General features: G+C 39.6%; 1 protein-coding gene and 1 pseudogene across 4 annotated transcripts in view; both read right to left on the reverse strand.

The window, feature by feature from the left end:
- Positions 1-25,264, reverse strand: part of PRKG1 (protein kinase cGMP-dependent 1) — a 1,472,222-nt gene that overhangs the window by 161,570 nt on the left and 1,285,388 nt on the right. For all 4 annotated transcript variants that reach the window (XM_055425188.2, XM_055425187.2, XM_055425186.2 and 1 more), the window contains one exon: positions 23,890-23,955. In XM_055425188.2, the coding sequence (XP_055281163.1) occupies positions 23,890-23,955 (66 nt within the window). The remainder of the gene's footprint in view (positions 1-23,889; positions 23,956-25,264) is intronic.
- LOC129555588 (ATM interactor pseudogene) lies at positions 6,972-10,541 on the reverse strand (annotated as a pseudogene).

Raw genomic sequence — 25,264 nt, forward strand, 5'->3', positions numbered from 1 at the left:
ATGGCAAAACCAACCAATATAATATTGTAAAATAATTTGCCTCCAATAAAAAATAAATTAATTACTAAAAAGTCATTGTGTCTGATTCTAAGTTTTCTTTTCTGGAATATTTTATGTCATCTTTTCTCATAAGACTATTGTGAGGGTTAAATGAGATGAAAGAGTATTAAAACAAAGATTAGGGAAGGGATATCAATAAATCAGAAGGATTAATTGGGATTAATTGGGATTAATTAATATACACTATTATATATAAAATAGATTACCAACAAGGACCTACTGTAAAGCACAGAGAACTATAATCAAAATCTGTAATAACCTACATGAGAAAGGATCGAAAAAGTATTTGTGTACATATGTGTATATATATATAGAGAGAGACATACATATATATATATATATGAATCATTTTCCTGTATAGCTGAAACTAATACAACATTGTAAATCAATGACACTTCAATAAAAAAAAAGTTTAATTAGAGGAGAAATATAATTAACTTGTGTTTTATATTTTAACAAATGACATAAACTCAAATGATTTTCCATATAGTATTGTATTTATTAAAGTTCCATCACATTATTTGCATTATTATTAACACTGTATAGGAAATATGATGGCTCAGTTATGTGACTGACTGTTAGTTTCTTCTATATTAATAGGAAAAAACCATCCTATTGGCAACCACTTCATGTAAATATAGGAAATAGAGATCTTGAAAATTATACAAAAATAAAACAAAGGCACCACATTGTGAAAATCCACACATTAATTTCTCTGAACTCTTTCCTTCTTTTCCATCACTGAGCACACTATGTATCATCTATAAATTGGGGCCTTCTCACATCATGATGTTTGCTCCATGCTTTAACTAGTCACTTGGTTAATTTGTTTTCCCTTGTCTATTCATCATTTGCAGGTACCTTGTTAGCCTTTACTATTAACTTCTGGCATTTCATAAAAAAATATTATTTAAGCTTTTATATACTCACAGTTTTCTGAAGCTTTTTAAAAGTGGGTTTATTCTTCTTTAGGATAATGAAGCAATTACAAAAGAATGAACTATCTTCCAAGCTTTAAACTGTCAATAACTAAGCTCCATGTATCAATTATAAGACAAGAATAAATGTCACACTAACTCTTCTTGGATGATGACATATTTCATGCCCTGGCTTGATTTGCACCATCATGTCTTTTAAGATTATTTCAACCAAAAAATCATGCTGGGCAGGTTTCAGGGTAACAGAAGTTCTCATACCTTGCCACTGCAAAGTAAACTGCAAAATGGTTCTAGTTAACAATTTAAAAATATGTATATTATTTTAAGGCAGAAATATACAATATAGAAATACAGTCCCTTCAATCAGTGGTGCTGAGAAAACTGGACAGCTACATGTAAGAGTGAAATCAGAACATTTTATCATTCCATATACAATAAACCCAAATGAATTAAAATTCCAAATGTAAAACTGAAAATCATAAAACTCCTAAAGTAAAACATAGGCAGTATTATTCTTGACATAAGTCTTAGCAATATTTTTTGGATCTGTGTACTCAGGAAAGGGAAAAACAAGAGAAAAATAAACAAGAGCCACTCAGATAAACTTGAAAGCTTTTGCACAACAAAGAAAACTACTGACAAAATGAGAAGACAACCCATTTGGATGGGAGACAATATTTACAAATGATATCTGATAATGATGTATGTGATAAGGAGATCAAACCAATCAATCCTAAATGAAATCAACCCTGAATATTCATTCAAAGGACTGATACTGAAGATGAAGCTTCAATACTCTGGCCACCTGATGGGAAGAGCTGACTCACTGGAAAAGACCTGGATCCAGGGTAGGATTGAAGGCAAAAGGAGAAGAGGGCACCAGAGGACAAGATGATTAGACAGCATCACCAACTCAGTGGACATGAATTAGAGCAAATTCTGGGAGATAGTGAAGGACAGGGAAGCCTGACATGCTGCAGTTAATGGGATCACAAAAAGGTCAGACATGACTTAGTAACTGAATAGCAAATTCAAAATACAGAATGAGCTCATAGTAATCAGCATCAAAAAAAAGCTAATTAAAAATGGACAGAAGACATGAATAGATATTTTCCCAAAGAAGATATGCAGATGGCCATCAGGCACATGAAAATATGCTCAACACGGCTAGTCATCACAGAAATGCAAATCAAAACCACAATGAGATATCACCTCACATCTGTCAGCAAGATTATCATCAAAAAGGCAACAAATAACAAGTGTTGGGAGATGTGGCTTTTGCACTGTGTGGGAGAGGGCAAGGGTGGAATGCTTTGGGAGAATGGCATTGAAATATGTATATTATCATATGTGAAATGGATTGCCAGTCCAGGTTCGATGCATGAGACAGGGTGCTCAGGGCTGGTGTACTGGGATGACCCAGAGGGATGGGATGGGCAGGGAGGTCGGGGGAAGTATTCAGGATGGGGATCACATGTACACCCGTGGTGGATTCAAGTCAATGTATGGTAAAACCACTACAATATTGTAAAGTAATTAGCCTCCAATTAAAATAAATAAATTTATATTAAAAAAGCAAAAAACAAAACAAACAAACAAAAGGCAACAAATAACAAGTGTTGGAGGATGTGGAAAAAAGAAAACCCTGTGCACTATTGGTAGGATTGTAAATTGATGTAGTCTCTATGGAAAACAGTATGGCTATTCTTCAAAAAAGTAAAGCTGGAACTGCCATGTGATTCAGTAATTTAACTTCTGGGTATTTGCCAAAATTTTAAAAAAAGCGTTAATTGGAAAAGATATACACACCTCAGAGCTCATAGAAGCATTATTTATGATAACTAAGATGCGGAAGCAACATAACAGTCCATCAACAGATGAATGGATAGTATATATACACAATGAAATACTACTCAGCCATAAAAATCACTGAAATGCTGTCATTTGCAACAACATGCAAGGACCTGGAAGGTGATATTTTTTTCCTTCCTATGTCATGATTGTCATACAGCTCTTCTGGATCACCACCCCTTCCCCCTCACCACCATTTTGGTCACATTTAATGTGTTAATATCTTTCTAAATTCTGGCACTCAGCATTGAGCTCAGTATTACAAATGCAGTCAGGTCAGTGTTGACTGCAGGAGGATTATAACTATAGCCTAAACTTTAATTCAGATTTTATAATTGCAACCAACTCAGGGCCAGTGTGCTACGCAACTCTAAGGGATCAGAATATAATCTGTGATTATATAATCCTTAACATCAACCTGGCCTCTGATTTTCAGTCAAGAAACATCTCCAAAAACTATATTTACTTTCCTGTGAATCAGATGAACAGAGGTGTTCTTGAAGACCGGGAGGGTATTATGCTTAGTGAAGTAAGTCAGACATTGAAGGACAAATACTGTATGATTTCACTTATATGTGGAATCTAAAAAAATAAAACAAACAATACAGCAAAAGAGAAACAGATTCAAAGATACAGAGAACAGAGTACTGGTTACCAATGGGAAGAAGATAGGAGGAGGGGCAAGGTAGTGGAAGGAGATTAAGAGGTACAAACTACTAGGTATAAAATAAATAAGATATAAAGATGTAATGTACAGCACAGGGGATATAGCCAATATTCTGTGATAATCTTAAATGGAGTATAATCTGTAGAAATACTGAATCACTATACTGTATACCTGAAACTTATAACATTGTAAATCAACTATATTTCAACAAAACATTTAAAAATAAACAAAAATAAAAATGCGTATTTACTTTGAATCAGTAATTCTACTGCTGAGTAGCTCCTCAAGGAAATTATTCTAAGGGGGAAAAAGATATACGCAAAGAATTCTTTACAAAACTAAAAATTAAAATGGGCTTATATGGCCAGTTTTAAGATTCAACTTCTGCTCATGAGATATTTTTATTAACATGAGCCTGGTGTGCTACAGTCCATGGGGTCACAAAGAGTCAACCATGATTTAGCAACTGAACAACAAATAACTAATACAATATGGTAAAGCAGCATGATGTAATGGCCCTTGCAGAGAGGATCCTCCTTCTCTACTTATAAACCATATTGCATTGCGATAGGATACTTCAACTCTCTAGAGCCAAGTGTAACATTAAAATGGAAGATAAAAAGTATTCTTTTCATGTTTACTGTGACAGTAATTATGTATGTACTTATGTGTATATGTGTATACCTTTTCATCAGGCTATCTATCCCAACTAGCTCCATGATTGGCACGTATGTTCAATAAATGACAGGGTAAATTTGTCTATCTGTATATCTATCTGTCTGTGTGTATGCAAGTACTATTCATTCTACCCCTGTATGGAGAAGGCAATGGCACCCCACTCCAGTACTCTTGGCTGGAAAATCCCATGGATGGAGGAGCCTGGTGGGCTGCAGTCCATGGGGTCGCTAAGAGTCGGACACGACTGAGCGACTTCACTTTCACTTTTCACTTTCACACATTGGAGAAGGAAATGGCAACCCACTCCAGTGTTCTTGCCTGGAGAATCCCAGGGACGGGGGAGCCTGGTGGGCTGCTGTCTATGGGGTCGCACAGAGTCGGACACAACTGAAGCAACTTAGCAGCAGCAGCAAAATGTGGACAAAGTAGGAAAAAAATTAGGCAGTGTGATGTCACTGCTGCTGCTGCTGCTAAGTCACTTCAGTCGTGTCCGACTCTGTGTGACCCCATAGACGGAAGCTCACCAGGCTCCCCCTTCCCTGAACTGAAATACTGGGGCTTGCCTGGTAGCTCAGATGGTAAAGAGTTTGCCTGCAATGAGGCAGATCCAGGGTCGATCCTGGGTTGGGAAGATCCTCTGGAGAAGGAAATGGCTACTCCATGGAATACTACTCCAGTATTTTTTTTTTTTTTAGGTAATTATTTTTTATTGGAGGCAAATTATTTTACAATATTATATTGGTTGGTTTTGCCATACATTGATATGAATTTGCCCCAGGTTTACATAAGTTCCCCCTCCTGAACCCCCCTCCCACCTCCCTTTATCCTCCCTCTGGATCATCCCCGCATGCCAGCCCCGAGCATCCTATAACATGCATTGACCCTGAACTAGTGATTCGTTTCACATATGACAACGTACGTGTTTCAATGCCATTCTCCCAAATCATCCCACCCTCACCCTCTCCCATAGAGTCCCAAAGACTGTTCTATACATCTGTGTCTCTTTTGCTGTCTCGTATACAGGGTTATCATTTGCATCTTTCTAAATTCCATATATATGTGTTAGTATACTGTATTGATGTTTTTCTTTCTGGCTTACTTCACTCTGTATAATAGGCTCCAGTTTCATCCACCTCATTAGAACTGATTCAAATGTATTCTTTTTAATGGCTGAATAATACTCCATTGTGTATATGTACCAAAGCTTTCTTATCCATTCGTCTGCAGATGGACATCTAGGTTGCTTCCATGTCCTGGCTATTATAAATAGTGCTCTACCAGAAAACTACTAGAGCTAATCAATGATTACAGTAACGTTGCAGGATATAAAATCAACACACAGAAATCCCTTGCATTCCTATACACTAATAATGAGAAAATAGAAAGAGAAATTAAGGAAACTATTCCATTCACTGTTGCAACGAAAAGAATTAAATACTTAGGAATATATCTACCTAAGGAAACAAAAGACTTGTACATAGAAAACTATAAAACACTACTGAAAGCAATCAAAGAGGACACTAATAGATGGAGAAATATACCATGTTCATGGATTGGAAGAATAAATATTTTAAAAATGAGTATACTACCCAAAGTAATTTATACATTCAATGCAATCCCTATCAAGCTACCAAAGATATTTTTCACAGAACTAGAACAAATAATCTCACAATTTGTATGGAAATACAAAAAACCTCGAATAGCCAAAGCAATCTTGAGGAAGAAGAATGGAACTGGGGGAATTAACCTGCCAGACTTCAGGCTCTACTACAAAGCCACAGTCATCAAGACAGTATGGTACTGGCATAAAGACAGAATTATAGATCAATGGAACAAAATAGAAAGCCCAGAGATAAATCCACGCATCTATGGACACCTCATCTTTGACAAAGGAGGCAAGAATATCAAATGGAGAAAAGACAGTCTCTTTAACAAGTGTTGCTGGGAAAACTGGTCAGCCACTTGTAAAAGAATGAAACTAGAACACTTCCTAACACCATACACCAAAATAAACTCAAAATGGATTAGAGAGCTAAATGTAAGACCAGAAACTATAAAACTCCTAGAGGAGAACGTAGGCAAAACACTCTCCGACATAAATCACAGCAGGATCCTCCATGACCCACCTCCCAGAATATTGGAAATAAAAGCAAAAATAAACAAATGGGACCTAATTAAAATCAAAAGCTTCTGCACAGCAAAGGAAACTATAAGTAAGGTGAAAAGACAGCCTTCAGAATGGGAGAAAATAATAGCAAATGAAGCAACGGATAAAGGATTAATCTCCAAATTATACAAGCAGCTCCTGCAGCTCAATTCCAGAAAAATAAATGACCCAATCAAAAAATGGGCCAAAGAACTAAACAGACATTTCTCCAAAGAAGACATAAAGATGGCTAACAAACACATGAAAAAATGCTCAATGTCCCTCATAATCAGAGAGATGCAAATCAAAACCACAATGAGATACCATTTCACACCAGTCAGAATGGCTGCTATCCAAAAGTCTACATGCAATAAATGCTGGAGAGGATGTGGAGAGAAAGGAACCCTCTTACACTGTTGGTGGGAATGCAAACTAGTACAGCCACTATGGAGAACAGTGTGGAGATTCCTCAAAAAATTGGAAATAGAACTGCCATATGATCCAGCAATCGCACTCCTGGGCATACACACCGAGGAAACCAGAATTGAAAGAGACACGTGTACTCCAGTATTTTTGTCTGGAAAATCCCATGGATGGAGGAACCTGGCAGGCTACAGTCCCTAGGGTCACAGAGAGTTGGACACAACTGAGTGACTAACACTTTCACTTTTCACTGAAAAAATAACAGTAGTTACCTTTGAATGGTGGGATTATATTTATATTTTTCTGTGCTTTCTAATTTTTCTTAGGGAGCAGCTAATAAGGTTATAATTACCTGACAACTATATAAAAAGGTAAAAACAAGACAAAGAGAAAAAAAAACAACCCTGTGAGTACAACACAATAAATAAAAGTTTTCACTCAGCACAATTAGATTTCTCATCCAGATGAAAATATACTCTCTTTCACTCATCTGGGAGGACATCACCTTTATTAACTACCAAATAATGATTTGTCTTTGCATTCTGATTTTTGTTTTAATATTAGTTCAATTACATGATTGTAGCCAGGTGGTGCATAATATGACCATTACACTTCATCCAAACTAGTAAATTCTGCAAAGTTCTTCTTTTTAATCAAAGCTTAGTCTTGAAATAAAATTTCAGTGTTATTGTAGCTGATGCTAATCCAATTCATGTGTCTATGCTGTGAGTTTCAAAATAAGTACCAACTGCTAGGCATAATGAAGAGAAAAGGAAAGTTTTAGATCTTTATGACCCAACTGGGCCTGTAATAACAGTCTCACCAGGAAGTGTGCCTACTAAAGTAAGCAAAACCACTAAACTCTACAAAAGAAGCAATGGGAATAGCTGAAGCAGAATTCAGCTTTCAAACCTAGTAATTACACTATTGATTTTTAAAGTGATTGTTAAGCTTCTCTCAGAAACTGATCCTGGCATCTCCCTTCCTGCTTTATCTTTAAGAGCACCAGAGGCACTATAATCCCTTTCCCAAATTAATAGCCAAAACTCTACACAGAAAACTTATAAAGAGAATTCAAATATGAAATTTCAACTCTTCCTTTTATAATTGAAGAAATTAAGATTGATTTTTTAAATTAAAAGTTTTCAGATTTTTCTTATTCATTCACACAACTGGCTTATGAACTCCAAAGACACTGCTGAGTCTCTGAATAACAGTTCTTTATCGTCGACTCCATTCAATAGAGTTAATACTGTTGTCCCTGTTCTTCCTCTCCTAAATCCAGAAGGGAACTGTGAATCCATCCCCCATGTGGACTCCGCTTTCAGAAGTTGGAGACTGCGTGTAGTTCTGCACACGTTTGGGTTTCAACAGAGCTGAACTGAGATTCCATCGTGTTCCAGGCCAGGTCGGCCAGAAGAAAGTCATCCATTGCTGTCTGAGTTTCATTGCTGGTGAAGAATAAGCTGCCCAAAGTTTCAAAGTCAGAGTTCATGGTCTGTGTTTCGGTACTGTTCAACTGAACTTTGCTTTCCAGGGCAGGCAGGTTTTTAGCAGTGGAGATTCCGTCAGTCTGGGTCTCTGTGTCAGATGAATCAGTACTCATGGAAAAGCTGGAGTGTTTCAGGAAACTTCCCAGTGGCAGACGAGGGCTACTGTCTAAAAAGAAGTTCAGATCTGTCTGTGTCTGCGTGTCAAACATCTCAAGGCCTAAGAAGCTAGAATTTCCTCTACAACTGTAGGCCTGGGCAGAAGGGTCTGCAAGGAAGAAGTCAGTTTGGGTTTCTATGTCCAGCGTCTCCAAGACTGGCTCAGTGGTCATGGTGCTAAGCTCACTCTCCTCGGTTTGTGTCTGTATATTTGAGGCTGAAAAGAACTCTTCAATATCAAAATCAATTGCAGGATTCTGGGTTGGGCCGGATGGGAGCTGGGTGTCAGGTCCAGTATTCGTGTCAGACAAAAGACTATGATTGTCCAGGGTTTGACCAGGTAGGTTACTTGACAAGATGTTTTCTAGATCACTTAATAAACCCATGGTTTGGGTCTGATTATCTGTCATGTTCTGATGAAACATACTATTGGCGCACTGAAGTTTATAATTGGTGTGGATTTCTCAATATCTTGAGTTAAAGTTTTAGGGTGGTTCTGAGGTAACAAGTCATGAGTTACAGTCTCTGCTACTAAGCTGCTGCTTATAATATTGTCTGTAGACACACCGTATGATGAATGGACACTCTCAAAAATGTCTCCACACATTACAGCTTGGTCCATCTGTACTCGGTCATCTGCTGGACTCTGCATTCCGCTGGTCTGAGTTTCTCTGGAGATCCCACCTGGCTGGAAACTGACATCTATAAATGCATCAGTCTGAGCAGCGATGGATGAGGTTACCTTAGAACTGGGCAAAAAAAGTCTGAGTTTGAACACTAATGGGAAGGGAAACCTGGGAACCAAATGTCAAATCAGTTTGCGAACAGGATGACACAGAAGAGTCAGGGCTGGCCCACTGTGCAGACGGCATGAACTGTGGTGTGGTGTGGGACAGGTCTGTCTGTACATTGATGGAAGAAATGCTGTTCTTCTGACATGTGTTCCCGAGTTCTTGTAATGGGCTAAATGGACTTTTACCCAAGTTCACTTGAATACCTGTGCTAATCGGCTCAACAGCAACAGGATTGACAACTTTTGAAAGAGGGAGGCTCTCCTTGAGAGAGCAGGCCTCCGAATCCAGGCTGAGGATCAGGGTTCCGATGGACAAGGGCAGTAAGTGCACGGCCCCGGGCGCAGAGCCCTGATGGTCGACACCCAACACCACAGGCTGGGCCGAGGAGTCGGCTGCAGGCACGAAGACAGGCACGGGAGAAAACTGCATGACGGGGAGTTTGACCAAAGCCACTTTGGGCTTTGGTAAAAGCAACTTCTGAGGGTACCCTGGAGCTGCTGGAAGAGTCTGTTGTTTGGCATTAGAGCTGCAAGAGTCTTCAAAGGAAGCCACCAGCTTTATTTCTGAAGTTTCTAGTTCTGGAGCGTCTGGTCGCGGAATTGGTTGGTTGCTCAGTGATTCAACGGTCTTACTGGACAGCTTCTGGTTGTGCAGGCAGTTTTCCATTTTCCTTTTCTTACTAGGTGGATCCCTGTGTTCTGCAGGGATCTCATGGCCAGTTCGGTAGATTGGGACTGTAACGCAGTCCTGCTGGCATAGGGACAGCCACATGTGCACTGGAAGGTCTTGCCACAGTCCTTTGCATGTCTTTTCAAGTCCCACTCGGTCCCATATGAATTGCTGCACTTACTACATTTATGCTTCTTTGCAGCATGCATTTTCATAAAGTGCTGATTTACAAGAGAAAATTGAGAAAATGGTCTGTCAGGGCCATCCTTCAATTGGACAACAGGAGAATTTCGGTACAGTTTTCAAATTTTTTCTTACTGTTGGATTTACTATGCCATTCTGCAGGCGGTGGCTCTTGACCAGGTGCATGTTGAGTGCGGGGCTGTTGGGCAGGATCTTGCCACAGCCGCGCACCGTGCATAGGATGTTGGTCCGCATGGCCCGGGACAGCTCGCTCACCGACAGCTGGATGAGCTCCCGGGCCGGCGGCGCCGAACCCGAGGGCTGCTGCCTTGCCGGCGGTGCTTGCGGCCGGCTGCCTCTCAGCCGCCCGGGGGGCACCCAGTGACCCGAGGCGGCGGCGGCTCCCCTCGAGGCTGCTGGGACGGCCGGGGCGCCCGAGGCGAGAGTCGCGGGATCCACCGCCACCACCTCAGAGGCCGCCATGGCTCTCCTGAATAACAGTTCTTAAACATTCAATGGAAAAAAAATGCAAGCCTCAGAAATATAGAAAGGTTTTAAGCATTAACGGGGAAAAAGGAATTATTTACTCCTTGGTGTAAAATAAAACAGTTCTTGTAATTAACAAAACCAAAGCTATGTTTGTGGTATTTTAAAATTGATACATGGTGAAATCCAATATCACAATCCATTTTATCATCTGATTGTCAGGAAAAAAGAAAACAACTCATTTCTGTCAATGGACTTCTCCATCTGAATATCTGAATACCATTTTGACAGTCTGAACTTATATCCTTAACCGAGTTGCCCAGTACTTTCATCTGAACCTGTTCTGTCTTTCATAATTTTGATCTATTATTGACCTCTTCCAAGTCTCCCAAGACAGAAGCACTTTTTTGTTGACATCTCATATTTAATTATTCCCCGAAATCTGCTTTGAGGCTTCCCTGATGGCTCAGATGGTTAGGAATCCACCTGCAATGCAGGAGACTTGGATTTGGTCCCTGGGTCAGAAAAGTTCCCTGGAGAAGGGAATCTCTACCCATTCCAGTATTCTTGCCTGGAGAAGTCCATGGACAGAGAAGTCTGGCAGACTACAGTCCATGGGATTGAGAACTGGACATGACTGAGAAACTCACACACACACACACACACACCCCAAGTTAGATTTAAATTTAGACTCTTAAACTCTAGTGAGCAACCCCTAGGACTGTTGCGTTAGTCTCCTATTAGTTTCCCTGTTTGAGTTCATCCCATTGGAACTGATCTTCTATTCCCATCCTTCAAAAGCAAATATTTACAAACTGTAGTAGCAGCTATCTTCTGATGGCTCCTTATTGCCCCGAGGATAAATCATATACCTTTGCTGCTGCTAGGAGAAGGAAATGGCAACCCATTGAGATTATTAGGAGATTTCTTTATTTCTTTATTATCTGCCCCCATCTCTTTCTAACAGTTTCTTCCAGGCTAGTTCACTGTCTAGTTCTCTGTTCAGTTCCTTGACACATAATCCTCTTTTCTTGGTATATTCCACTTTTTACTGTTCAATAACATTTTCAAATTCCTCATATTTGTGTCTGCCCTTCCTTTCACAGGAGCTATATTTACCCTCCCTTCTTAACTTGTAAAATCCCTATTCAAACTTTAGATTTGACTCGCATATCCCTTTGTCCTATAAGTCCTTTTGAGTGCTACAGGCATAACACATTTCTCCAGATTTAGTTCCCCCTCCCCCCTGCCATTTTTATTGTTCCCATACTGAAATGGCAATTTCTCATGGTTTTTAATGCACCTGTATTGATCAGGAATTACCCCAAGGCAGACACAGACTTTTCATACTGTTCATGGGGTTCTCAAGGCAAGGATACTGAAGTGGTTTGCCATTTCCTTCTGCAGTGGACCACATTGCCAAGTCTCCCAAGACAGAAGAAGCACCTCTCCACCATGACCCATCCGTCTTGGGTGGTCCTACATGGCATAGGTCATAGTTTCATTGAGTTAGACAAGGCTGTGGTCCATGTGATTAGATTGCTTAGTTTTCTGTGATTGTGGTTTTCAGTCTATTTGCCCTCTGATGGATAAAGGTAAGAGGCTTATGGAAGCTTCCTGATGGGAGAGACTGACTGAGGGGAAAACTGTGTCTTGTTCTGATGGGCAGGGCCATGCTCAGTAAATCTTTAATTCAATTTTCTATTGATGGGTGGAGCTGAGTTCCCTCCCTGCTATTTCAGTTCAGTTCAGTCACTCAGTCGTGTCTGACTCTTTGTGACCCCATGAATCACAGCACGCCAGGCCTCCCTGTCCATCACCAGCTCCTGGAGTTCACTCAAACCCATGTCCATCGAGTCGGTGATGCCATCCAGCCATCTCATTCTCTGTTGTCGCTGTCTCCTCCCGCCCCAATCCTTCCCAGCATCAGTCTTTTCCAGTGAGCCAACTCTTCGCATGAGGTGGCCAAAGTATTAGAGTTTCAGCTTTAGCATCAGTCCTTCCAATGAACACCCAGGACTGATCTCCTCTAAAATGGACTGGTTGGATCTCCTTTCAGTCAAAGGGACTCCCAAGAGTCTTCTCCAACACCACAGTTCAAAAGCATCAATTCTTTAGGGATCAGCTTCTTCACAGTCCAACTCTCACATCCATACATCACCATGGGAAAAACCATAGCCTTGACTAGATGGACCTTTGTTGGCAAAGTAATGTTTGTGCTTTTTAATATACTATCTAGGTTAGTCATAACTTTCCTTTGAAGGAGTAAGCGTCTTTTAATTTCATGGCTGCAATCAGCATCTGCAGTGATTTTGGAGCCCAAAAAAATAAAGTCTGACACTCTTCCCACTGTTTCCCCATCTATTTCCCATGAAGTGATGGGACCAGATGCCATGATCTTCGTTTTCTGAATGTTGAGCTTCAAGCCAACCTTTTCACTCTCCTCTTTCACTTTCATCAAGAGACTTTTTAGTTCCTCTTCGCTTTCTGCCATAAGGGTGTCATCTGCATATCTGAGGTTATTGATATTTCTCCCGGAAATCATTTTAGCTTGTGCTTCTTCCAGCCCAGCGTTCCTCATGATGTACTCTGCATATAAGTTAAATAAGCAGGGTGACAATATACAGCCTTGACGTACTCCTTTTCCTATTTGGAACCAGTCTGTTGTTCCATGTCCAGTTCTAACTGTTGCTTCCTGACCTGCATACAGGTTTCTCAAGAGGCAGGGCAGGGGGTCTGGTATTCCCATCTCTTTCAGAATGTTCCACAGTTTATTGTGATCCACACAGTCAAAGGCTTTGGCATAGTCAATAAAGCAGAAATAGATGGTTTTCTGGAACTCTCTTGCTTTCTCCATGATCCAGCGGATGTTGGCAATTTGATCTCTGGTGCCTCTGCCTTTTCTAAAACCTGCTTGAACATCTGGGAGTTCACGGTTCACATATTGCTGAAGCCTGGCTTGGAGAATTTTGAGCATGACTCTACTAGCGTGTGAGATGAGTGCAACTGTGCGGTAGTTTGAGCATTCTTTGGCATTGCCTTTCTTTGGGATTGGAATGAAGACTGACCTTTTCCAGTCCTGTGGCCATTGCTGAGTTTTCCAAATTTGCCAGCATATTGAGTGCAGCACTTTCACAGCACCATCTTTCAGGATTTACCTGGGGTCAAACTATGGTGGAAGTAGTGAAGATAATGGTGACCTCCTTTAAAAGATCCCATGCATGAAATTAAGACATTTACTCCTTGGCAGTAAAGTAATGACCAACTTAGACAGCATATTAAAAAACAGAGACATTACTTTGCCAAGTAAGGTCCATCTAGTCAAAACTATGGTTTTTCCAGTAGTCATGCATGGATGTGAAAGTTGGACTATAAAGAAATCTGAGCACTGAAGAATGGATGCTTTTGAATTGTGGTGTTGGAGAGGACTCTTGAGAGTCCCTTGGCCTGCATGGAAATCCAACCAGTCCATCCTAAAGGAGATAAGTACTGAGTGTTCATTGGAAGGACTGATGTTGAAGCTGAAACTCCAATACTTTGACCACCTGATGTGAAGAGCTGACTCATGTGAAAAGACCCTGATGCTGGGAAAGATTGAGGGCAGGAGAAGAGGATGACAGAAGATGAGATGGTTGGATGGCATCACCAACTCAATGGACATGAGTTTGGGTGGACTCCGGGAGTTGGTGATGGACAAGGAGGCCTGGAGTGCTGCAGTCCATGGGGTCTCAAAGAGTTGGACATGACTGAGCGACTAAACTGCACTGAATTGAACTGAGACAAAGACTTTGCTATTTATGGCTCTGGACCTTGGAATAGGATTTAGCTTGTAATCTGTACTGGTTATTGATTTATTTATTGTTTTTCAGTTCTAAATTCGCCCTTTTTAACTGCTCTATAAAAAATGGATTGGGCTGTTTAATTTTTTTCTTTGCCAGCTGGCACTGAAATTTTGCCACTGGGGCGATACTGCAAGAATAAAGCAATTTGCTTCCTGGCTCCAGTCAGATTGCTCGGATTTTGTACAACCTTCTCCAGGGTATGGCTATTACAGTACTTGGAGTTCAGCAATATCAAGCAGCCAGCAGCTTCCCCAGCACACCTCCCCTCAGGCAGTTTCCCTGTTATGAGCAGCTTTCTCTGGAACACCTCTGGCATAAGTTCTACTGCTATGGCATCAGAGCACTTTACTGCCATCTAGCTAGCTGTGGCTGTGTCCTTCCCAGCAAGGGTGATTTCCCCCTGAGGGACACTTGGAAATATCTGGGGACACTTTCTGTTGTCACCTTGGGGTTTTCAGGGAATGTTACTTGTATTTAGTGGGTAGAGGTCAAGATCCCACTAAACATTCTACAGTGTACAGGACAGCCCTCCACCAAAACCAACTCTCTGATTCAAAATGCCAATAGTATCCAGTTCCATAAACAATTCTCCGTAACAAGGTCTAGTTCTTAGTCTCAGCAGAGCAAGTTGGAGAGGGTAGAGTGAAGGATGGGGGAAGAGGAATGTTTTCCATGAATGGTCTCTTACTGACCAGGGGTCTGTGACAATTCCTTGTACTTTCTGTATCCTGAATTTCTGCTATGACTTTTTGACTAACTTGATAAATATCTAAAACATTTTTAATAAGAATTTTTAAACAAAAAAGTGCTAAATTTTAACTAATGACCTACCAACGTGCTAATGACTGTGAACTTCTTTTACTTTGAACAGAGTCAAATTTACCAAAGAATACTGCTATAAGCTCAGTGTGTTTGGGACTCAACAAATTAGAGCTGGAAATCATCTACACAATAGGAATAGAAATAAGTAGTGTCATATTTATACATTTGCCTCAAAACTCCTCAAATATTAGATGTCTGAGTGACTGCCGTAAGGCCAGGAACCAGTAAGTTCTATTTGGGTAAATGAAGCAAGAGACCAGGCCTTCTCAGTGAGTTCTCTTATCGGTAATGCTATATATAATTTCTATAACTACTTGCAAAAGGAGGAGGGTGTACCATTTTAAAGCACTACAACATGCATATTTGATGAAGAGCAGTCACATTCACCTCTTTCCATAAGTTTAAACCATTAATACTATCTCTGGATATGACCCTTTTCCAGTAGCTGTGTGCTTATTTCGTAGTTAGACCAGGCTTGCTCAGGGCATGCTATAATTCAACTTCCATTATTAAAATGAATCAGTGTAATGACTCTCTTTCAAGCTTCTGGATTTTATCTCTCCTGCTTATAAATATTTTTTTGTAAAGTACACCAGTCAATAATAGCTCCATAAAAAAGACAAGCCCAAATGATCACAACTGAATGATCACATTCTAGCAAAGTACATTTGTCTTCTCGTGTTCATCCTGCAAATATCCTCACATCACCCCAGATTTCATTCTAGAAAATGAACCAAAGTAAAATCCACTTAGACTGTGGGACAGGCTGAGGCTCTGAAAAATTTTTAATTCATCACCCTATCAGTTAAGTAGTGTTACTACACGCTGTATGGCATCTGGCGTTCCCACAGTCTTACCATGTGGACAAATATATATCTTACCATGTGGTAGATATATAAAGATAACAGATATATATAAAGAAACAGATGGCATAGGTGGGGCACATGGCACTGGATGCATGGGCCTTCATGAGACTGGCCTGGTGAGAATGGTAGGTTAAGAACAGTGCTGGAAAGATTCTACTGTCATCAAATATTTCCATACGGTTCTCCCCCTCTCCCTCCATGACACCTGAAATTCTAAAACCTTCTGGAGTTTTGTGATTTTTCAGTCTTCAGGGGTAAGTCATTAAAATGTAAGTAACCCACAGACCATCATATTTACCTCCATGTCCTACTACTCAAATTAATACAACGCCTGAAGCGAAGTCCTTGAGATTGCAAGAGTGAAATTAAGAATAGGGACCAGGGACTTTCCAGCAGTCCAGTGGTTAGGCTCTTCCACTGTCAGTTCAGTTCAGTTCAGTCACTCAGTCGTGTCCGACTCTTTGTGACCCCATGAATCACAGCACGCCAGGCCTCCCTGTCCATCACCAACTCCCGGAGTTCACTCAAACTCATGTCCATCGAGTCGGTGATGCCATCCAGCCATCTCATTCTCTGTCGTCCCCGTCTCCTCCCACCCCCAATCCTTCCCAGCATCAGACTCTTCTCCAGTGAGTCAACTCGTCGCATGAGGTGGCCAAAGTATTGGAGTTTCAGCTTTAGCATCAGTCCTTCCAATGAACACCCAGGATTGATCTCCTTTACAATGCTCTGGTTGGGTCTCCTTGCAGTTCAAGGGACTCCCAAGAGTCTTCTCCAGCACCACAGTTCAAAAGCATCAATTCTTCAGCGATCAGCTTTCTTCACAGTCCAACTCTCACATCCATACATGACCACGGGAAAAACCATAGCCTTGACTAGACGGACCTTTATTGGCAAAGTGATGTCTCTGCTTTTTAATATGCTATCTAGGTTGGTCATAACTTTCCTTCCAAGGAGTAAGCGTCTTTGAATTTCATGGCTTCAATCAGCATCTGCAGTGATTTTGGACTGTAGTGAGGCACAAATTCAGTGCATGTGTGTGTGGCAGGGGTGGGGAGTATAATGGGAAAGAGTCGTGCCTGTAGAAGAATAATGTGATGAGGGAACTAGAAGTGAAGTGTGTCAGAGAGAGGAAAGCAAGTTGGCAGATAGCATTGGGAAAACCAACCCCGGAATGCACTTCAAACCAGTATTCTTTATGTTTTTGCTTCACTTAAAAGATAGGTTGAGCAGAGCCTGGAGGAAGATCAGAACAGGACCACTGGAGGCAGCAATCAATTTTTTTATATTGGTTAAGTAAGTTAGAGGTTAGCAAACTATGGCTCACAGGTCAAATTCAGCCCATTGACTGTTTCTTGTATGGCCATTAGCTGAGAATAATTTGTACATTTTTAAGTGGCAGGAACAAAAAAGTTTCAAAAGATGAATAATATTTCTTGACCTCTAAAAACAATATGAAATTCAAATTTCATCATCCATACATCTTTTTTGAAACAAAGACATGTTCATTTACTTATTGTCTTTGATTGCTTTTGCATTACTATGGTAGAATTGGGTAGATGCAACCAAGGTCATTTGACTTACAAAGTGTGAAATATTGACTATCTGACCTTTTATAGAAAAGCTTATCCTATCCTTGGTTTAAGCCCTGGAGCTAAGGCTTCATATTTACACACCCCACTCAGAATAAACCTCCTGTACTTCACTAACCCATCAGTTTTGTGGGAAAGTTCTGTGATCCTCTGTTTCTCCTTGATCATGAGCCTTAGTGAGTCTCATCCTTCACCAAGTTGCTTGTCAGAAACATCAACAGCACCCTCCCTGAGAGAAGCCGAATAACTACTATTTTGCCATCTTTTTGCATCTCTTCTGACATCCTAAGTCCTGATATGGATGGCTTCCTTGACTCCTGCCTGACTGGTCTATTGCTTATTCTACACAGCCCAGAGCATGGGTTCAGTAGAGTCAGTATTTTTGTTTATTTTGCCTTCAACTTGGAGTTGACACTGAATAACCATAGCAAACAAGGAATGGAGGAAGGCACCAACCCACCACAAGCAAGAGTAGATCTGGGTAGAGGTTAGGGTCAGAAGTACTATCCTTGGAAACTGATGCAGATGTGGCTAAAGAAGCTACCTGTGGAGGACAGGATGAATAAACAGGAGGTTTTGCTACCAGCACCGATAAAGGAATAACAACCCAAAATTTAATATAACTGAGTTTGCCCTCTATACTCAGTTTTCAGACCTATACTGAACTTGTGTCTTGCTCATTTCAGTAGCCCAAGTAAATGATACAGAAACAGGCATTCATCTTTATCTTTTGTAATGAATAAGTGTAAAAGTTTCCTAGTCTGGCTCTAATCTCAGTTTTAATACCTAGGCTCCATTTTGGGTGTTGAGAAATAGTCTTCAGCCTACCAGTTCCAGTGACTTTTTCTCTATGTCCAATCTTTTTTGGTAACGTATTTGCTACTATATTTTGTATACATCTTGGGACAAGTCTTATGATGCAGGAATTGATGGATCAGGATGGATACTGGTCCTGTTGATGCTGCTGCTAAGTCACTTCAGTCGTGTCCAACTCTGTGCGACCCCGCAGACAGCAGCCCACCAGGCTCCTCTGTCCCTGGGATTCTCCAGGCAAGGATATTGGAGTGGGTTGCCATTTCCTTCTCCAATGCATGCATGCATGCTAAGTCGCTTCAGTTGTGTCTGACTCTGTGCGACCCTATGGACAGCAGCCCACCAGGCTCCTCTATCCACAGGATTCTCTAGGCAAGAATACTGGAGTGGGTTGCCATTTACTTCTCCAGGGATACTGGTCCTGGTATATGCCAAATACCCTTTTCTAATTTTTGGACCAAGGATAGGTCTGGAGATTCCTGGCTGGCTGAAGCAGAGGACCAGGGAGCAAAGCGGTGGGAGAAACACAAAGGGAGCTCATACCATTGCTATTTACCAACCAGCATGAAAATGTTTCAACTTTCACAAAGAATATGGCTGCATATTGGAGTTATACAGTAAATGAAGGATAGAGTTGAGACTCTTAGATTTTAATTTTCTGGGGGAAAATATGTGACTCTTTGTTAAAAACAATAAAAAAAATTACTAGTAAATATTCAGTGATCTCAGTGTATCAAAAAATGTCATCTTACTTAAACTCCTAACTTCACTAATAACTTACCACACTGATGAAGAAGTGTGGTAAGGATTACATAACTGATTATGGGACACAAAGATATACTTATGTTCACATTTATTTCTCTTCATGGATTAAGATATTCTAAATACACTTAGTTGTGCTTTATGTATTCAAGAATGTTATTAATGGAAAGAGATTGTTCTGTTAGATTCAAATTTCTTTATGTCAATTTTCATGAATTTTAGAATCACTGCAGATAATTATGAAAATAATGTAAGAAACCCATCCTCAGAGAGTGCGTCTTTAGAATAACATGTATCTAGCTTGTCCATGAGCTTTTTTTAAAAAAAATTTTGGACATGCATGATTAGTTACAATGATGTTCTTTTGCTCTCCCTCTGGAATAATAAAGCATAATCACTGGCTTACATAACATGGTACCTCAGTTGTAAATTTGTGAAAGAAGCTCCATGTGTTGACAGTTCTAATGCCTGCCATCTGTTTGCATGGGTGAAGCCCTGGTGCTCCCTTAATTGGCCATAAATTAGGTACTAGCAGCAGGATTATGACAAGATCCTTCAGTTACAGTTTAATTTCTTTTTTAAGCTGGGATTCAACATTTGGTGGGAATCCCAACTCCTCTGAAAAGAGCATAGAAATGTACCTCTTGAGCCCTAGACTCAAGCCATCTTCTCTCTATTTATGTTTTAAGCTAGACCTTTCTCAAGGTCTGTTCTCTGTATACACTTTTGAAGATAAACTTATGCTGACAAGAGAGAAAAAACTACTAAATCCAGGAGATTCCAGTACCTTCTCTAAGAAGAGGAAGGGGCACATTGATTGAGTGCTCACCGTATATCTTGTGCTGTGTGTGGACCTTGACATATATTAAATTGTTTGATCATCGAAACAATTTTATAATTTAGGCATCTCCCATTTTTCAGATAGGGAAGCTGAGACTTAAAATTAAATAAAATTAAATTAAAATAAATTGGCCATATTGTCATAACATGGTGTAGTAAAGATTCAAGTGTTGAGCTTTGGACTCTATTTGACCAAGTCCATCCACTCCTCACTGCACACTATACAGGAGTAGGTTTGAAAAAAGAAAATGGATACGGGCCAAAGTATGTGTGTGATGCTACTTGATGCTCCTTCATCTCCTGGGATCTCAGTCAGTAGAACTGAAGAACCTACACTAGATAACTCTCAGGGTCCCAATAGTTTGTTTCCATGACTTGATTAATCTGGGCTTTAATATTAACCACAAAGCCTTAACAAGTTATTAAACTTTTATGGACTTCAGTTTCCTTTTCTGTTAAACATCACATCTTCTAGGTAGAATTATTAGAAAGGAAAGTGGGTATATAAACTGATACAAATACCCATCCATCCTCAATCAACAGGCAAAACCTCAGCCTCACTGTCATTCTTCCCTCATCAGATTCCCTTGTGCTTTAGAGGGAAGATTAAGGCCATTCAAGTTACCATAACTTTCCTTGTTTACATCTCTACAAATTTTCTACCTATTCTTTTTCACTATCTTCAGAAAATTAAAACAACAACAACATGTTTTCCAATTTCTTTTTCCCTGTTTGCTCACAATTTCCTCCTCTGTGGACACATTTCTATCAAGCATCACTCCCACCCCTGCCCTGCCTCTTTTTTCTTTTTTAACTTGGCCACCATGGCATGTGGGATCTTAGTTTCCCAATCAAGGAAACACAACATCTTAACCACTGGACCGCCTGGGAAGCCCATCTTCCTCAAGGTTTGTGTAGAACCATCACAAGGAAACTCTCCAAAACCTCATTAGGGCCTCATGTGCCCTCCCTTCTCTCTTTTTTATTTTCTTTGTTTAGCCTAAATTTCTTGAAAGAAAAAAAAAAATCCTTTAGTCTCAATGTTCTCACTTCCTCAGTATCCACTCCCTCTTTGAAATCTGGATTCCACTTTCACCATTTTATGATACATTTCTCTCCCAGGTTGCTAAATTTGTTGTCCTTTTCTCTCTTTATGTATGCCTCTCAGTTTCTCACTTGCGTTTATTTCTGCTGATTATCCTTTTTCTCTTGAAATCTTCTCTTGGTATCTGAGGTTTCCTACACTGTTCTGATTGCTAACATTGCAGTTTTATCACTAGTTTTCTTCCTTTGCCGCATTTTTACGTGTAAGAATTTTCCCAAATTCTAAACTTGGTCTTTTAGTCTTTTCTATTCTTTCATGCAATTCCATCCAGTTTTATGGCTTCAGTTGTTAATTCTATGTAAGCAATTTTTCAGTTAATTTTAAGTTAACTCTAATAAGCGTTCTTGTACCGCATTTTCTACCTCCTGCGAGGCACCTGTTCCTGAGTGCATGTCAAATTCATCATATTTTTATTGAGTAACTCTTATGCCTCCAAAACTAATTCTTTTTCTACCTCCTTCTAGATCTTCTAAATTTCTTTCTTACACTTCACATTCAGGCAAGTGCGCAGTCCTCTGGGTTTATGTCTTTATTCTTACACATGCCTCTTATTTATGATCTCATGATGACCACTTAGATTTACAGACTGCTAATCAGATATTGTCTGTATCCTCTCACTCTAATTCATTTCATATAGCCTTCTCAGTATCCTAGTGACACTATTTTGCTGCATAGAATTGTCAGAGCTACCCTTATCCACCATTTGGTGAACTTGTTGAACCAGCCCCAACAGTTTGTGAACTTATTTGTCGCACTTCCTCCTCCAACTACCTTAATACAGCCTTACTTTAGTGAGCTGAAATGGCTTACAGCTCTGAGTACTGCTGATGCTATTCACTATTTTTCTTGCTGCCCCTATGCTTATAGATCTACCTAATGAAACCATTTATTCATGAAGACTTCTCTGATTCTCCCCAGAAGTTGTCGACTCCCACAAATGTGGGCTCTGGACCCTTCTTTTTTTCTGCTTTGCCTGATGGTTATTTGTAAATGCCACAGTTCCTCTACTAGAAGTTCCCCACCTGCCCCCACCACCAAACCAGGAGCTTTGCTGTTCATTTAATTCTTCTTATAGCACCTAACAATGCCTTGTATGTGATAAAGCCTCAATAAAACATTAATCAAATGAAAGAAAGAATGAATAGGTAGTTGTCGTTTCTGGGAACCAGAGGAAGAGTATCTATTTCAGAAATATTCATGGGTATAGACATCGTCTCGGAGAAGGCAATGGCACCCCACTCCAGTACTCTTGCCTGGAAAATCCCATGGATGGAGGAGCCTGGTACGCTGCAGTCCATGGTGTCGTTAAGAGTCGGACACGACTGAGCGACTTCATTTTCACTTTCATGCTTTGGAGAAGGAAATGGCAACCCACTCCAGTGTTCTTGCCTGGAAAATCCCAGGGATGGGGGAGACTGGTGGGCAACCGTCTATGGGGTCACACAGAGTCAGACACAACTGAAGCAACTTAGCAGCAGCAGCATAGACATCATCTGGAGAAGGGCATGGCAACCCACTCCAGTCTTCTTGCCTGGAGAATCCCATGGACCGGGGAGCCTGGTGGGCTACAGTTCATAGGGTCACGAGTTGGACACAACTGAAGTGATTGAGCACACACACTCATGTGGCTATCATCCTGCAATGATGCCCTCTGGTTCTAGCGATCCAGCACAGAGGGGCATGCAAAAGTAAGATCTGCAAATCAAGTGGGATTTCTCTTCATCCAGAGTCCCCTGAGCTCAACATTCAACTCCATCATTCTGATCATATCTGCCACTCACTTTCATTCCACACTGACACAGCCTATTCCAGCTGTAATGGCTCCACTAAAATGGATGCTTTACAGTTCTTCTCCCGGGTCAGGCGCTTGGTTTTTGTGATAATATATCCACAAACACAGCAATGAGAAAATGTTCGGAGGACTCCTTCCAGGTAGTGGAGCATTTTACTCAGGCTCTTGGAGAGTCAATAAAATAATCTGACATTTTAGTCTAACCAATAAAGCATTCAGGTAATGAGACTAGCAAGGAAGAATACAAAGAAGGAACAGGTGGATGTGTCACCGAACAAACTTGGAATGGCCCTAAATATGCCTATGTCTAAAATTGATGCTTTTTCCAAAAATGTCTTCCTAAATACTTTTATTTGAGGAATCTGGGGATGGAAAAATAGAGGAGAAAACTAAAACATGCTCAAGAAATAGTCTATTTCCTAGTAACAATAATAACAACAAATTTATAGTGTATAAATATATACTAGTTTATAATTATTATAAAACATACTATAAATATTTTATAAATTATAAAGTATAATTGAAAGTACTAATAGTCACTATTTTCTAAAAATTTACACCAATAGCACTGGTTGAGTGTCTCCTGGGCAAAGACCACTTGGACAGATGATTTTCTCACGTGTTCTCATCAATATTCACAATATGATGCTGCACCATCCTCAGTTCACAAATGAGCTAATTGAGGTGAAGTTCATGGTGGTTTAAGTACCTTATTAAAAATCACAAAGCTAGAATGGCAGAGTGAACCACTTCCAAGAATAACAGGGAATGAGAATCAAATATAAAACTCATTTTCAATAAAAAGATATAAAACAAGTATTCATAACTCCATGAAGTGATGTCTCATCCCAGGAACTTATGTGTGTCACTGATACGAGTGTGTAATATGCATAAGAAAGCAAAGTACTTACTCTCTGTCGATCACAAGGCAGGTTACAGCTTCTGCCGCAATTACATTTGCTGTTCTCACATCTTCCCTGTATAAAAAAATAGAGAGCAATTCAAGTAAAGGATCCTTTAAAATTAGAGAAAAGTGTTCATTGTGATTAATTCAAGACATTAAATTATGCCCTTCTGATTTGTCCTCTTCCAAGTTTAAGATTTGTTCACGTTTCAAATTTCTTTGTCCTGAGAAACCACGTAACTCTTGTTATTAATAAGACAGATTTTACAATTACAATCCAGTAGTTATAATTTTCAAACTTAAAGTTTCACTTACACAAATGAAACAAAATTTTGTGTCATCATTCCTATTCTATCTGAAGAGTTAATAAGTTGACTGGATGATGATAAAGACATGAATGAAGATGAATAGGTAAACTTTAGAAAAGATCTGCAGATATAATTCTAGAAACTTAAGTACCTAGTCCATTTGTGTATGAATTTATCATTATTACCTTGAGAATTATGAATCTATTTTAATCAATTTCGTACTTTAGAGACCCCGTACTTACATGGCTAACCTTTTGGCAACTTAAACAGTTATTCACCTTTACCAGAGTTTGTAGTTCTTCAAGAATATTCAACAAATCTTAATCACTCTGATTGAAATATGTATATATGTACTGTCGCTTTACAAGCATCTAATTGGTTGCTGCAGCAGTATCTATCAACTTCTTAAACATTTAAAAATCTGCTATCTCATCTTATCCAGTGGTCAAAGTTGTATGTGGTAAGTTAACATTCACATTTTGAGCTACTAAAAACTTAATAGTACCACTGTCATGGAAACATTAAATTATACTTGAAAATACACTCTGTTTCTTAGAAAGGTAAAATGTCTAAGCTAATCTAATTAATGATACATATACATTTGAAATACATTACCAAAATATGTACATAGGAAATAATATGGTCTTAATAACATCTTCTAAAAATCACAGTTGGAACAGTATATGTTTCTAATAGCAGGCTTTTAAAGTTTTGAAAATAAAGATATTCCCAGTGTATTTTATTTTTTCAAAACACACAAAGTTCTCACAAATACATCTGAACTGTATTTTTTTCATTGATCTTTTTCTCTTTCACTGTTGCTGTATCATGTTGTTAACGACTGCAATTGCTTTGTAGTAACTATTACTATTTGGGAAAGCAGTTTCTCCTTACCAAAATTTTTTTCCAGAAATATCCTGATGATATTCTCAAGCATTCATATTTAATACACTTTCCACTTCTAAAGAAACCCACAATGGGATTCTAGTAAAGTTGTATCACATTTTTACACTTATTTCAGAAGAACGACATTCTGATTATATTAATTTTCCCTACAAGAGCACGGCATGTCTA

Source organism: Moschus berezovskii, chromosome 12, assembly GCF_049115385.1.
Source record: "Moschus berezovskii isolate FMDL1 chromosome 12, NW_MosBer_1.0, whole genome shotgun sequence".
Classification (NCBI taxonomy): Eukaryota; Metazoa; Chordata; class Mammalia; order Artiodactyla; family Moschidae; genus Moschus; species Moschus berezovskii.